General features: G+C 38.1%; 2 protein-coding genes across 6 annotated transcripts in view; one reads left to right on the top strand and one right to left on the bottom strand.

Moving 5' to 3' along the window:
• LOC136674519 (protein FAM168A-like) overlaps positions 1-6,919 on the bottom strand; it is a 16,214-nt gene extending 9,295 nt beyond the window's left edge. For 2 of the 4 annotated variants that reach the window (XM_066650531.1, XM_066650529.1), the window contains exons 1-2: positions 6,694-6,919; positions 717-833 (exon numbers count right to left, since the gene is read on the bottom strand). In XM_066650531.1, the coding sequence (XP_066506628.1) occupies positions 717-787 (71 nt within the window). In that variant the 5' untranslated portion in view covers positions 788-833; positions 6,694-6,919. The other 2 variants (XM_066650530.1, XM_066650532.1) reach the window with 2 other exon arrangements.
• Positions 6,920-8,772: 1,853 nt separating this feature from the next.
• plekhb1 (pleckstrin homology domain containing B1) lies at positions 8,773-14,816 on the top strand. 2 transcript variants are annotated; one of them, XM_066651590.1, is made up of 6 exons: positions 8,773-10,235; positions 12,295-12,447; positions 12,956-13,058; positions 13,154-13,193; positions 13,513-13,606; positions 14,030-14,816. In XM_066651590.1, exons 1-6 carry the CDS (start codon positions 10,199-10,201, stop codon positions 14,164-14,166), a joined length of 564 nt encoding a protein of 187 aa, XP_066507687.1. In that variant the 5' UTR covers positions 8,773-10,198; the 3' UTR covers positions 14,167-14,816. The 2 variants fall into 2 exon arrangements, with proteins under 2 accessions (XP_066507687.1, XP_066507688.1); XM_066651591.1 differs by lacking the exon at positions 14,030-14,816 and adding an exon at positions 13,713-13,790.
• Positions 14,817-14,835: the final 19 nt, after the last annotated feature.

Here is a 14,835-nt window from a genome sequence, read left to right on the forward strand (position 1 = left end):
ATTTACCATACGGTGTTACATTGGCCTGTGTATCAGCAGAACTAATGATGCTTAAAGGAACGTTTTGGCCAAAAATCAAACTAATAATTGGTATAAAAGTGGATGCCACTGCTTCCCTCCACACAGCAGACTAAGGTTCACCATGCTACACCAATAACAGTCCTTGAGCAAGACTCCCAACACCGCAGTGGCCTACCTCTGTAACATGACTAGAAGTCCAAGCCGCCTTGGATAAAACCATCTGCTAAATGCTCTACATGTAATGTCAAGGTAACCGTAGTGGCATCTAGAAATGTTCACACACTGTTAAATGTAGCTGTCGTTTTAAAAATAAAAACAGAAATCAAAAGAAATCCATCCCGCTGCTAATGCTTAACTATAAAGAGGAGTTTGGGACATCAAACATCCAACGTTTTGGCTGCTCACCTACATCTGGCCCGAGTGGACGACTTTAATCTGATATTTCACCAAACCATTCTTTTAGAGACGAGTGCTTAGAGTCTTTTATAAGATTTCTGATGACTGTCTTAAAAGGAGAAATACAAAATAATAACAGGTCTCAAATTTCACTAGCCACATGATGTGATTAAACTACTGTATGTATAATGGCTCTTAATGGGGCACAGTTCAAAACAGGGCAGATCCGATCAGTTCAGTCACACTGAGAAGGCACCATGAGGGAAGATGTGGGGGGACACACTGAATAACACACTAACCTCTTCAGGTTCTGAGAGCTTTCGGATGGGTATAAATAGGCAAATTTGTCAATGGGGGGCCCACTTGCCATTTTCTGAGGGGGCTAGTGTAGGTGGAGTGGAAAAGCGTGTGCAAATCTGAAAAAATCAAAACAGATCATGATCACAGTGGGTAAGGAAGCATAGCAAAGCTAATGCAAAGCAAAAGGCAGAAGCAGCATTGAGGAAAAAAACAACAATAAGCTTCACACACAGTCACAGGCAGATGGATACGGACATGAGAAATAAAGTCATATGTAGGTCCAATGATGAGAGAGAGTTAAAGGGAAATTCCACCAACGTTTCAAAAATTCTGAAAAATAAACGGTTAAATTTTAACAAAGATGTTGAGAGTAGTTTTCTCTGAAGTTATTCGTTCTAAATAAACTTAAGTGTAGGGACTGTTCACAGTGATAAAACTAATGATGTCACAAGGGTTTAACTCCTCACATGAAAGAATAGTTATCTTTTCAGATTTGTCATTGCTCTATCATGAACATTACACTTTTTACCCTTTCTACAGTTAATAAAACAGTTATAATTGTGTTGTAGACATTGCCACACATTTTTTCAAATCCCCATCACAGTAAAGAAGTGTGTAAGTTTCTCTACAATGGGTCATTTCACATCAATCCATTCTGAATTACTTTTTACAATCTTGATAAAAAAATTACGGCAGAATTTTTTAAAAATGGGTGCAATTTCCCTTTAATGACCATGGCATTTTCTCAGTACACTGTAAAAAAATTCTTGTAAATTTTACAGTAAAATACTGGCAGCAGAGTTCCCAGGCATTTACCGTATTTTTACAGGAACACTACTGTATTTCAAATTTACAGCATATTACTGTAATTGAGTGAGAATAATTTACTCTAAATACTGTGATTTAAAGTAAAATATTGGCAGCAGAGTTCCCAGCTATTTACCGTATTTTTACAGGAACACTACTGTATTTACAGTATATACACTGTAAAAAATTGCTGTTAATTTACAGCAAGTCTGCTACAGTATTTTATTGTAAATCACAGTATTTACAGTAAATTATTGTATTACTCAATTACAGTAATATGCTGTAAATGTGAAATACAGTAGTGTTCCTGTAAAAATACGGTAAATGCCTGGGAACTCTGCTGCCAGTATTTTATTGTAAAATTTACAAGCAATTTTTTACAGTGTATAAATTAGAAAAATCAACATGTTCCTTTCTTGTTTTGTACTGTTATGACAGATTTCATGTGCTGTGTTGGTTGTAGCACTGCTGCTGTTCTATAATCTTCTAATTAATAATAGGTAATTGGTCTTCAAATATCTCAGGTTAGACACCACCTCTGAATAATATCCCCAGCATGATCCATCAGTATGCAGCAGAGTGCAGGAGTGTGTGGTGTGTTCTGGGGTCACACTGAGCAGAATGCATACTTACACAAAGGAGGCTGATTGTATTTTGATTGACTCACCTCTTAATTGCAGCATATTTACACTATCCCACAGATCGCGATCCCTCAGAGAAGCCCACACACTCCCAATTCACAACCTCAGCACACATTAGTGAATATATGAGGCAGTCTGATGAGTGTGCTGTGAATACAGACCTGCTCCATACTTTACATTATTAAATTGATAATTAAGTTATGCACTATTCCGACAGTCATGTTTGTAGTTGTTTGTCATCATTGATATCTTTACATTTTACACTCCTTAGAATACAGTGATTAGACAGTGAACCACTCAGATATGTCCCAGTTTTAATGAAGGAAAATTGCTTCGATTTTTCAGTCGTATTTTAATATTTGCAGAAAATATAATTAGACGCGATATTGTAAACACTGAAATATAAACATTTTAAATATATGTTAATTACAGTCATGACTGTCTACCAAGCCAAGAATGAGACACAAAGTGAAACGCTGTTGTCCACCATGTTGAGAGAAATGGCCAGCGGTATTGTACAACAAGGTACACGAACAGAGGTCAGGGGGAGGTCACTATACTACAGGGAGGCTAACAAGCCTTATGTCTCTTTAGGAGGGTTTGGCATGACCAGAGTATTTGGATACATCAAGGTCTATGCAGATAGGTCTGCCTCTAATTCTATTATTATTCATAATTTCATGCAATTTTTTACAATTCCAGTCTATTTTTTTAATTGGACAAAAACATAAATCTGAAAAGAGGATTAAGTTCAGCATTAGGGGTGGGCGATATGGCCCTAAAATAATATCACGATATTTAAGAGTATCTTGGTGATAACGATATTTTTGGCGATACAACAAAAAACACTGAAAATTACTTTTATTCATTCCAAGAACAAACTATTTCAACAAAATAAATATTATATTAATATTCATTATACTAAATGAAATATATTTAATATATATTAATACTATTAACGGCTTCTTTCATTTCTAAAATAACACCATGGTTTATTGTACATCTGATATTTTGTAACCACACCGCCTCCCAACTACTGAAACCACTCTCATTTTTTGGAGTAAATTCCTCCATCTCTGAGCCACTTTCCACCTTACTTCACTGTGCCTTATTGGCCCATGTAAAGAAGGTATGCCGTATTATGGGTAGCGGCATGATGTCATTACGTAAACAAGTCAGAAAAGCACTATTTTCACTATATTGTTTTTTAATCGTTTTAAAAATGATGACAATATTATTGCAAACGATACATTATGGCGCAGACGTAATTATAATCATATCTGAATTGGATAAATGTCTAGATTTGATAATATTTCAAACTGAGACGCTCGTCTTCATGCTAAACATTAGTATTTTAATCATTCATTCATTATCTGTAAGCGCTTATCCAGTTCAGGGACGCGGTGGGTCTAGAGCCTACCTGGAATCATTGGGCGCAAGGTGGGAATACACCCTGTAGGGGGCGCCAGTCCTTCACAGGGCAACACACACACATTCACGTCGCCAATCCACTTACCAACATGTGTTTTTGGACTGTGGGAGGAAACCGGAGCACTCGGAGGAAACCCACGCAGACACAGGGAGAACACACCACACTCCTCACAGACAGTCACCCGGAGTTGGAATCAAACCCACAACCTCCAGGCCCCTGAAGCTGTGAGACCGCGACACTACCTGCTGCGCCACCGTGCCGCCCCGTATTTGCAGTACAGTTTTCAATTTCCTTGAAGTCCCATTTCTATGTGTAATAAATATTAAGGTAAAATGTCTTCAGATATGGACTTTCCCTGCTCAGTAGCAATATCCCAGCCTTTTCAAAGGGGTGGGATTTTTACGTCTGAAAACAGCAAAAGTGTATTATTTTTGATTATTATCAATAACAATCAATTCCGAAAATCCAAAATCAATGCAGTTCAATCGCTTCAGATGCGCTTCAGATGTAGTTTACATCCCTATAAGATATATGATCTTCTCTCATGACAAACAGAGATTCAATCAGCCATCTGTCTCCAACGAGACCAGGCGCCCAAGGCGATGCTGACCGTCATTGCCTTAGGCAGTGCTGACAGAAGCAGCCAGCAAAAGCTCAAGGCTAACATTTCACCAGCAGCGTCCATACTTCACAGAAAAATGAGGAACTGCTGGTCACTGTTGATTAGAACCATCTCTTGTGTTCAGACATTGACACATGAAAAGAAAATCAGCCTTGGTGTTACAAACCAGAGACTAAGCAGATTCCATCACTGGACTGTGTACACACAGAGACATGTGCATGGCTACTTCCTGAACAAATCAAGAATTTTGTTTTCCTAAACAAGACATGTCTGTGCAGGCTCATAGCCACATCACGTACAGTGAGAGGCTTATGATAGGATTCGTGTACAGACAGTGTAGAGATACTGCTTCCCATATCTGACTAAACTTACCTACATCGTTTAAGAACAAGATTTAAAGTCATCTAGAATGGCACCTAGTCATCTAGATCTGACAAGATCGGATCTGCAGTCAAGATGGTAAACGTGAATGATTTGGGCAACATAAAATATTTTAATTAAAAGGGTTTTTTTTACATCATTTCTATCCACATTATTAATGGTGATTATTTTCTATCAATCACAGACTTGGTCTCGGTCTACTTTGGCAGCTTAATGCTAAAATGTGTGTGCTGGCATTTATTTTACTGCATTTGTAGCCCACTAAAAAGTGATAAATTTCACCGCAAGGCTAATTAAATTATATCTACTCCCATGTTTTATTTCTTTTTTTTTTTAAACGTTATATATTGCCAATCAACCTCGGCAGTGAACCTCCACAGATATGTGCATGACTCAGGTCTGATATTATCATTGGTCCATTTCTGTGCTTTCTCCAGCTTGAATTACAAACTAGTGGTGATTCACTACTCAAAAGAATCATTTTATTTGGTTCAACTAGACATTTTTGTCCAAGTCTAGCCACAAGCTATATTTGGGAAACCATGATGTAGTTCTTTATTGGGCTGATGTAGTCTAGATCTTTTTTTCATCATTAATTTAGGTCAATTTTAGTCAAAATGCTCCTTGCTAGACCCTGATAAGCAGGGGGTAACTTTTGAGAATCTAGTTTCTAGCTATGTTGTTGTAAGGCACGCAAGGCTCTGCCCACATGTCTTACTTTGTTATTATATATTCATTGGTTGATTCAGGTCCATTTGATCAAAAACTCCTTTACTAGACCCTTTCTGCAAGTGTTAACAGTGGCAACTTTGGGAATGAAGCTTATGATCCATTGTTAACCACAAGGTTCATTATTCATGTCATTATTTTAATTCTAATATCATCTTAGGTGCACTCCTGTGTGAAATCTGCTTGGTTTTATGTATCACAAACAGCCATAATCCATTTCACTCACTCGTTATCATTTAAAATAAAACCTGCCCTTGATACCCCTTCATTACACAATACAGGCAATGACTTATTAATGCATGGGAATGACTTAACAATGTGTGAGAACTACTTAATAAGGCAGGTAACTACTTAACTCGTTCCAACACATTAAATATCTGCTTCACGAGCAATAACCGTATCTATCTTAATTTTAATATTAAGTGATGTCACCAGCAGGGCTTCAAACTGAACATGCGTGTTCTTTGTTACCCGGCCTTGTGATCTATGCAAATAAACACAATTCTGATTGGCTGTCCCTCGTTTAAAAAAAATCAGGCTGATCCTAAAACACTCATAACTTCAGCTAAACAGATGTAACAGTTTTAATATGTATTAAAATCAGTTGATTTAAAATAAGGCAGTTTGAAGAGGCTGGGGATAGTGCAGGAATTTCTGAAACTTTAATATCGCACAAAATATGAGTGTTTTATTAAAAACATGCGAGAAAAGCAGTTTTCTGTTAAATGTGCCCTTTAAAGAGGCACCGAAGAAAACGGCAGCTATCTGCTTTAGGACCAGCATCTGAACCATCCTCAGGCCTTGTGTACGGCCAAACATTAGTGAAGCTCGTTTAAATTGCAGAAAAGGCGGTTCAAAAAGGATGCCAAATAAAGAATTACCCATTTTATTGTTTTATGGACGTCTACGATCCTTTTTCGTTTGAATGTGTAACGAATTTTCGACCTATTCGGTTTTGTAACGATGAACTGTAAACACGACACCATTTCGCAGTGCAGGTCTCCATGTCATTCTCAGTGTTTTTACCTTATTTCAGACACTGTACATACAATCTTTCTATTTTATCTCACTTCTGAAACATATTTACGCCTCTAAACAAATAAAAATGAATTTGGCTCCTTGTTCGAATTTTCGATTCCACCTTAAACGCTGCAGCAGTTCCATTCTGGCGCCTCACCATTTAAGGTGGAATGGAAAATTCGAACAAGAAGCTGGCGGATTTCCTAGCTTTGCGTCGAGATAAATGAATTCTTCCATTTTCTCCGAAAAAAAATGTATTAGGCTTTCTATTTTTAAAGTTTAAGCCATTATGATAATTCACGGTTTAACGTAAAAAAAACGTCAGGAGAAAACACCGCACTTACCCTCAAAATATTTTAACGGTTTTTTTTCAGTGCTGTTTTTTTTCTGCTCGAATCCGGGACCGTTCCTTATGGAGTCTGGAGTTCGCTTCGGAGTGCCGTGATTATTATGTTTTTCTCCCCGCCTCCCTTTGCACTTTTTCGGGTTTGGGTTTGTAAGGAGAGCCGCTGGTGAGAGAGAGAGAGAGAGAGAGAGAGAGAGAGTGGGGGATGGGAGGAGAGAAAGAAAGGGAGAGGGAGAGGGAGGAAAGAAAGGGGAAAAGGAGGACCTAGCGTTACTTCCATGAGAAAAACGGTTAGAGACGTGCCATTTTCTGCTCTGTTCGTTACTAGATTTCGCAACATTATTTAAATATGGCCTATTTCCCCGAAATATTTACTTACTATGTCAAATCAAATTATTTACATAAAATTGTGATTTGCTTAATCAAAACGGTATTTTTTTTCTCGAAATTAAGACATTAATGAAATCAGTAAAACTCTAAATAATGAGAATCTATTTATAATGGTCTCCATGTATTGACTCACTTTTATTAAAAAAATAATACTCATATTTTGTGTTTTGAAAGGCAATGTCCAAATGTTGATTTATTCGCGTTTTTAAAGTCACTTTTTCCGAGCCTGTCCTTGCTTTTTGTACTTCTTTGTTAATTGCTGATTATTAACGCTGTAGGAGGTGTTATAACCGTGTAATTACGCTGATCTGTGCTCAATACCCCTGTCACTCATGAGTCTGAACCGAATTTAAATTTGATTCCCGCCGTTATTTAGAGTTTTTTTTCCCCTTTAATTTTTTATCACTTGCGTTTATTTTTCCTTCTACAATTTCAGGCTTTATTTAATCTGCAGATTTCTATTTAAACCCACTGCGAAAATTATTATTGCCGGGATTCCAACACCAGTTGAACTAAGAAAAAGAGATTTTGTAGAAAGTAAAAAAGCCCAGAAAGGGTTATAGAAACTATACTCTACAGGCCTTGCTTTATAAGTGCTCAGTCAGAACCAAATGGTGGATGATACTGAATTAAACTGAAAAGCACAACTTAATTTGCACTACCTTTTTCATGTTTTCTATGGTGCAATGTTTAATGTTTTATTTTTTTTATCCCATGGACTGTGATGTCTTTAGCTGTGTTTCATTTTTTTCTGCCACTGACTGGGATGTCTTTAGCGTGCAGCAGGCATGCTCATGAATTCTAGAAGGGCAGACTGATCTTCACTTAAGTTAATGCCACTTTAAGATGAGACTGTGCCTCAAAAGTAAAGTCTGTGGGGCTGAAGTGAAGGCGTTCCCCTCTATTGAACTGGAGCCTAATAGAAGTAGATCCCTCTAGTGGTAGAAATGCGCTTAAAAGGAAACAATAGAGTCCTCAAACTGAAGGTCAAGTGCAAAAGAGCCTTGCATTAAAGAGACATATTGTAGCTCTCGGTTTTTCTCACAGTTGAGGTTGACCTCATTATTATACCCTTATGCTAATGCTAATGCTAGTACACAAAAACAACAAGGCAAAAGTGAAGACACAGAATGTTTTAAAATGTTAATTTCTAATGTTCCCATTTCCCTTTACTAATATAGATTTATGTAAACTATGTCTCTGTCCTACATTTATTCTCTGCTCATCAGAATGATATATTTTAAAGGTACTTATAAGAAAGTGATCCCTAGCCTCTACACCTTTGACTTCATTCTGGTAACATGGATCTATGAATATGCAATTAGTCTTAGCCTTTATCTACATGTACTCTTCAACTGCTTGCCTGCATCTCGAAAGCCCCACCTTGCAAGACAATACATGTATTGGTTCCTTAGGTTTGTGACATCAGAAACCTGAATCTGTGAGTTTGAGACTTTTTGAATACTGCATTTTAAAGAGGATCAGCATTCTACAAAACAACATAAGGTTTTTCTGCAGTGTATTTCATTTTATTTTCATTCTTTCTCATTTTTAAAAATGTAATATTAATGAGGGCGGCACGGTGGCGCAGCAGGTAGTGTCACAGTCACACAGCTCTAGGGCCTGGAGGTTGTGGGTTCAATTCCCGCTCCGGGTGATTGTCTGTGAGGAGTGTGGTGTGTTCTCCCTGTGTCTGTGTGGGTTTCCTCCAGGTGACTGTCTGTGAGGAGTGTGGTGTGTTCTCCCTGTGTCTGCGTGGGTTTCCTCCGTGTGCCTCCCACAGTCCAAAAACACACGTTGGTACGTGGATTGGCGACTCAAAAGTGTCCGTAGGTGTGAGTGTGTGAGTGAATGTGTGTGTGTGTCTGTGTTGCCCTGTGAAGGACTGGCGCCCCCTCCAGGGTCTATTCCCACCTTGCGCCCAATGATTCCAGGTAGGCTCTGGACCCACCGCGACCCTGAACTGGATAAGGGTTACAGATAATGAATGAATTATTATTAATGAGTTTTGTATAAGTGACCAATAGCTTTGAGGGATTTCCTTGTAAAATCACACATCTATAAAGAGAACTGTGAGGTGTAGGGCTTTCTTGAATTTTCCTCATTGTCATCCCTTCACACACAGTGCTGATGTGTAAGTCACTGCCACTTGTTTACACACAGCAGTGGCTAAAAAGAGCCCAAATATTTGGGTATTTGTCCGTCTTTGAGGCGGTGACAGCTCCTGGTCATCTGGAAAAGCTTTAGATGATGGAGCAATGCTGTGAGAATCTGATGACAGCAACAACAGAAAAAGGGCAGGTACTGATGCTTCATCACTCTGTAGAACCACTCAGAGCCACTGCTTCACAGCCCACTCCTGGGGGCTTTATACCCTTCGATTTATGGAAATTGTGCATAATGACCTTAATGATAATCTAATTTGGCTTCCTGCTTTTCTGTGGAGATTTTACAAGCAGTGTGTGGAAACTGAATGTCTGATTCCTTATTAACTTTTAGACACATACTGTATCTGAATGCTGGAGAAAGTGCTAGAGATTTAGAAATAAGCTCAGTGCACTATGATGTGTAATCTGCTCATGTGATACCAATTACTGAGGGTCAGTGGCCTTTGTAGCCAGTTATAGGTCAGTTGCCTGGATAAACCGTGAGTGGATGATCTAAGAACTAGGCAAAATATCACAAGATATATATGGAAATATTATGATATTATATCTGTCGCCATAACACCCTTCTTTACCACATATGTCTCATGGTTTTTGTTAATTAGCATCTCAACTATGACCTCTGTTTACTACTGACCCTAAATACACCATGAAAAGAAAGCACGGTGGAATATTCCAGCGATTTGGTAACGAGGGACAGGGCAGAGAATGAGGCATAATCCCAGATTACTGTCGGGTTCACCTCCTCCCTGTTCTGGGGATTAGCACAAAGCATCAGAGAGAATATAAACACATGAACAGTGAAGTCCTTACCTACTGGACTTGATTGTATTTAATAAGTGCTCTCTTCCTGATAATCCAAAAAGACTGAATATCACTTTGCACCTTGGATTGTTTGGGAATATCTTGGAATATCTGGGATTAGCTGGATATACAAGGCCTGGACTCATGGCTCTGCTGAAATCCGGCTGGCTGTGGCGGCAGTGTAAGTAACTCACTGCTATACATACTGTACATACTGTAATCTGCTATATTTGTTCCAAAGTACATCTCTATTTTATAAAACAAGAGTTTATGAAGCTACAACAAGGTAAAACACTGTATGCTAATGTTTTTTATTAGCAAGACTTGGCTAAGAATCCAGTTAGCAAGATTGCTAATTAGTCAGACAAGGCACTTTGGAGTGTCATAATGACTTTAAAGAAAATGAAGATTATTATTTGTTATTATGAAAATTGTAGGTTGAAATGAACTATAATTAGAACCATATAATTTGTTGGTAGCAAGTTGTACATATTGGGCTGCCTTACTGTAGATGTTCCAGCAGGGAGACATTGAGCCAATGGATAAACCATTAATGAGGAATGACTGTACTGTTGTTAGTAGCTCAAAGAGTTAAAACTTTTAAAATGATGTTATTTCAGATGATAAACTCTCACATCATGAATCCACAGCTGTACGCCACATTTCTAGTGCTCAATCAAAAGTACCATATAAACACACCCCCAGTGTAATGCTGATAAAAACATGTGAATGTGTTTGATACAAAGAGCGAGAGAAGTCTCAGAATGGCCTAACATTTGTGTTATGAAACTTCAAAATAATCCCCTTAGCCTACAACGTGTCTTATCATCTGCGGCTGTTAATGGTAAAGCTAACCGCTAACCCATACATGCTGCTGGAAATGGGATATTACAGCAGTCACACATCAGCCTAAGTTCACAATCACCAATGTCGAATATGGGCTAGAGTTAACTCCAGAGTGTTGGAGTGGTCTGTCCTCCAAGACTAATCGTCCAAATCGCAATAAACAACTTTAACAGCAATGTTCCAACATTACGGCCCTCTGTTGATCGCAAATTTATTGGCTTAGGCTTGTGTACGTACATTGTACTTTATCCTCATTACACAATGAAGCAGTTTGCTAACATACTGCAAACGGGTTTCAGCTCCAGCCAACATCTTTTAGAATGCAGCTTCAGACATGAAATATTTATACTGAGTTAATAATGCAGAGGTATTTGAAAATTGGCCATCCTGGGGTTTTATAATTCTTTCACATCTGAAACCTTTTATTTCACAGAATCTACAGCCTGGTGTCTGTGATAAAGGAAAAGTTGTGCAAAATCAAATGAGTACATTTTCCACTTATCAAAGCTAATGTAGGCTAATGCAGCTAATAAGTAAGTGGAAGCTGTAAAAATTGCAAACAAACTCCATGTGTAAATAATCCCAATCAAATATGATAAGTCCTCAGATAAAATTACTTATGCAATCTAAGATATTCTATCACTCTGCTATGGTTAAAAGTTTATAAAAAGACAAGAAAATTTGAAGAAGAAAAATATTTTTAACACCAAGCATGGCTAAATACATTAGCATAGGAGCAAAAATTGCATACCTTTAATTTGATTTTTGAATTAGGTAATTAGAATTAAATGGTACACTGTAAAAAATTGCTGTAAATTTACAGCGAGTCTGCTACAGTATTTTATTGTAAATTGCAGTATTTACAGTACATCATTGTATTATTCAATTACAGTAATATGCTGTAAATTTAAAATACAGTAGTGTTCCTGTAAAAATACGGTAAATGCCTGGGAACTCTGCTGCCAGTATTTTACTGTAAATCACAGTATTTACAGTAAATTATTGTATTATTCAATTACAGTAATATGCTGTAAATTTACAGCAAGTCTGCTACAGTATTTTATTGTAAATCACAGTATTTACAGTAAATTATTGTATTATTCAATTACAGTAATATGCTGTAAATTTGAAATACAGTAGTGTTCCTGTAAAAATACAGTAAATGGCTGGGAACTCTGCTGCCAGTATTTTACTGTAAATCTCAGTATTTACAGTAAATTATTGTATTATTCAATTACAGTAATATGCTGTAAATTTGAAATACAGTAGTGTTCCTGTAAAAATACGGTAAATGCCTGGGAACTCTGCTGCCAGTATTTTACTGTAAAATTTACAAGAAATTTTTTTACAGTGTATTATTATTGCATTAGTAAATCAATGTCTTTCTTGGTTAGCCTCTGTTCTGAAGCGCTGGAAGCTGAACTGGTGTGATCTATGGATAGATGGAAGTCTAGTGTTCTATAAAACAGACTCCAGGCGAGACTACGAGACCAGAGTGAGTCTGAAGAACACATGTGTGGATGTTAAGTGTGGCCTGGAGTGTGCAGGTTAGTAATTACTCACATTTCTATAAAAAATAAAATAGCTTATACTTGAAATAAACATTGAATATATCACAAGAACAAAGTTCAATAAGTTTTATTTAAATATTTCTTGTTTAAAAGGCCCCAAATATTACTTAGGATACATTTTTATTATGCGTATAGTACTGATTATAAGTAGAAACAATAAATGCAATAAACGTAGATAGAAATAATGCAAAAGATTCAGTGAGTTGAAATTCACCTGCCGCCTTTAGCTTTCAGCTAGTGACCTTTTGCTCACTTATAACTGACAGCCATGTTTTGTCCTGAAATTTAGCCTCATAGCTAATTAGCTAACAAGTTTTAGACAACTTTTCCTGTGTTTTTTTCACTGGCAATTAGTTCTGGCCTTTCTGGTTGGTTGTTGATACTGGCTCACAATTGGTACCTAGGACCTGACTGATATTTTGGTTGTTCTCCGCTTTTAACATAAGCTAACGAAAACTGAGCATATTGTGTACTCTTTATGCAGGTGTGTCTCCTCCAGAGAGTCACCCCCAGGAGAATCTGCTGGTCGTTCATCTGAAGGACGGCTCTACGGTGCTGCTCTGTGCCAACAGTGAGGACGAGGCTCTGTAAGTCCAGCTCTTCACTCAACACCTCCACATTTCCACGTTCTCTCACTTTCCTGTTAGCACTCCTTCTCACTCTGACTTGTTTTTCCTCGCAGAGCTTGGAAGCTCACTATCCTGGAAGCTCGACGGAACCCTGTAAGTTTCAGGCCTACGGGCCGAGAGCGACCAATACACAGAATTTGTTTTTACCATTTAACACTGGCAAAATCCTATTCAAGAAACCATTAGGCTAGCTTGTGCTAATGCATCCAATTGTTAGCCCATGTTCCTAAACCTAATATGACCCTAACTAACGGCTAAAACCGTTATTATTCTTGAGCCTTGAGCGCTGGCATGTTCAAATAATAGCAGAACATTTTGATGGTCGGATCACAGAATACAACTCAGTGACAGTGCTTTTTGTTATTGATTAAGCCATTCTTAACCCTTCACACTCTATCCTTTTTTCCACCAGGTCTATATGTATGATCCATACAATGACAGCTACCAGTCAGTTCCTGTCAACAGCCACAATGCAGTGTACATTACACCAGAGAGCGGCAGCGGAGGTAAAGATTTAAGCCAATGGTCAGATGTATATTTAATATTTTCTGCAGGGCTTCACCTACAGGGCCTGCATAACTTTTTAAATATCTATTTCTCCCTAAAATGCAGTGTATTATTCCAAACACAGTCAAGACACAAAAAGAAAACATACAAGGAAGCAGTAGCACCCCCTTGTGGAGCAGTCCCAATACATGAATACATATTTAAGAAACAGTGCCCCTTGTGGTGCAATCCCTAACCATGAGTGAGTATGTATGTGAGTGAATGAGTAAGTGATATGCATGTCCGAGAGGAATGTGAGAAGCTGCAACTTCTTTCTTATTGGTCGAAAAGGAAATTTGAAAGTGTAAACTAGATTTGTTGGCCAAACAATTCCTTTGCCTATTATTCACTTAGTGCCGTTATGGCCTTGTTTACTCTCTCAGGTACTCACCATGTCTGGGTGCACAGGGAGCGTTATAACGATGGCATCGGAGAGCAGATAGCTCTGGGGCTGTTGGCCGGGATGGCCGCTGGAGCTGCACTTCGTTCTTTCTTGTGGATGCCTTTCTGGTTCTGCTGATAAACCAAGGGCATCGAGATGACCACTGAACCCTTTCTCTGGCTGCGCTAGAGAAAACCTCAGCTCTTCTAAACTGCTTCTGTAGGCCTCGGTCATCCCATAACTGAATTACTGTGCGTTACTTGTATCATATTTTATTGACTGTGTGATATAATAAAAAATATATATACACCTTAGGTCTGCATTTATGAACTCAAGGATGACCTGGCAAACCAAAGCATTTATCTATAATGTGTATTTAAATATAACACCTCACACCTGTGGACTATTTCATACAGCCATTGCGCTTATGTCGTTGGAGTGTGTGAGGAAACCCATGCAGACACAGGGAGAACACTGCAAGTTCCTCACAAAAACAGTGACGCTTGACAATGATTAAAAACAACACCCCAGGACTCTGGAGCTCATTGGGCACTCACACTGACCTGAATGAAATATAAATGACCACCAAAACAACCCTGTAGATGACTTCTATGTTTATGTCAATACATAAAATACATCGTAGTGCTTTTTTTTGCAACCCATGCTTAGACATTAATGTTTTTAATGTGCTTTAATTGAGGTTTGTGGCTTTGCACATGACCTGTGACGCTAGAAGCACTGTAAGGATGTTTCAGTGTTGTTGACATGCTAACGCTTAGCGTTTTTCTCTGCACTGTAATGTGATAT

The sequence above is a fragment of the Hoplias malabaricus genome, chromosome 18, assembly GCF_029633855.1.
Source record: "Hoplias malabaricus isolate fHopMal1 chromosome 18, fHopMal1.hap1, whole genome shotgun sequence".
Taxonomy (NCBI): domain Eukaryota; kingdom Metazoa; phylum Chordata; class Actinopteri; order Characiformes; family Erythrinidae; genus Hoplias; species Hoplias malabaricus.

Coding starts and splice junctions, on each gene's coding strand:
- plekhb1 (XM_066651590.1), top strand. CDS start 10,199: ATGGCTCTGCTGAAATCCGGCTGGCTGTGGCGGCAGT. Junction 10,236..12,294: donor CGGCTGGCTGTGGCGGCAGT/GTAAGTAACTCA, acceptor TTTCTTGGTTAG/CCTCTGTTCTGAAGCGCTGG. Junction 13,059..13,153: donor AACAGTGAGGACGAGGCTCT/GTAAGTCCAGCT, acceptor TTTTCCTCGCAG/AGCTTGGAAGCTCACTATCC.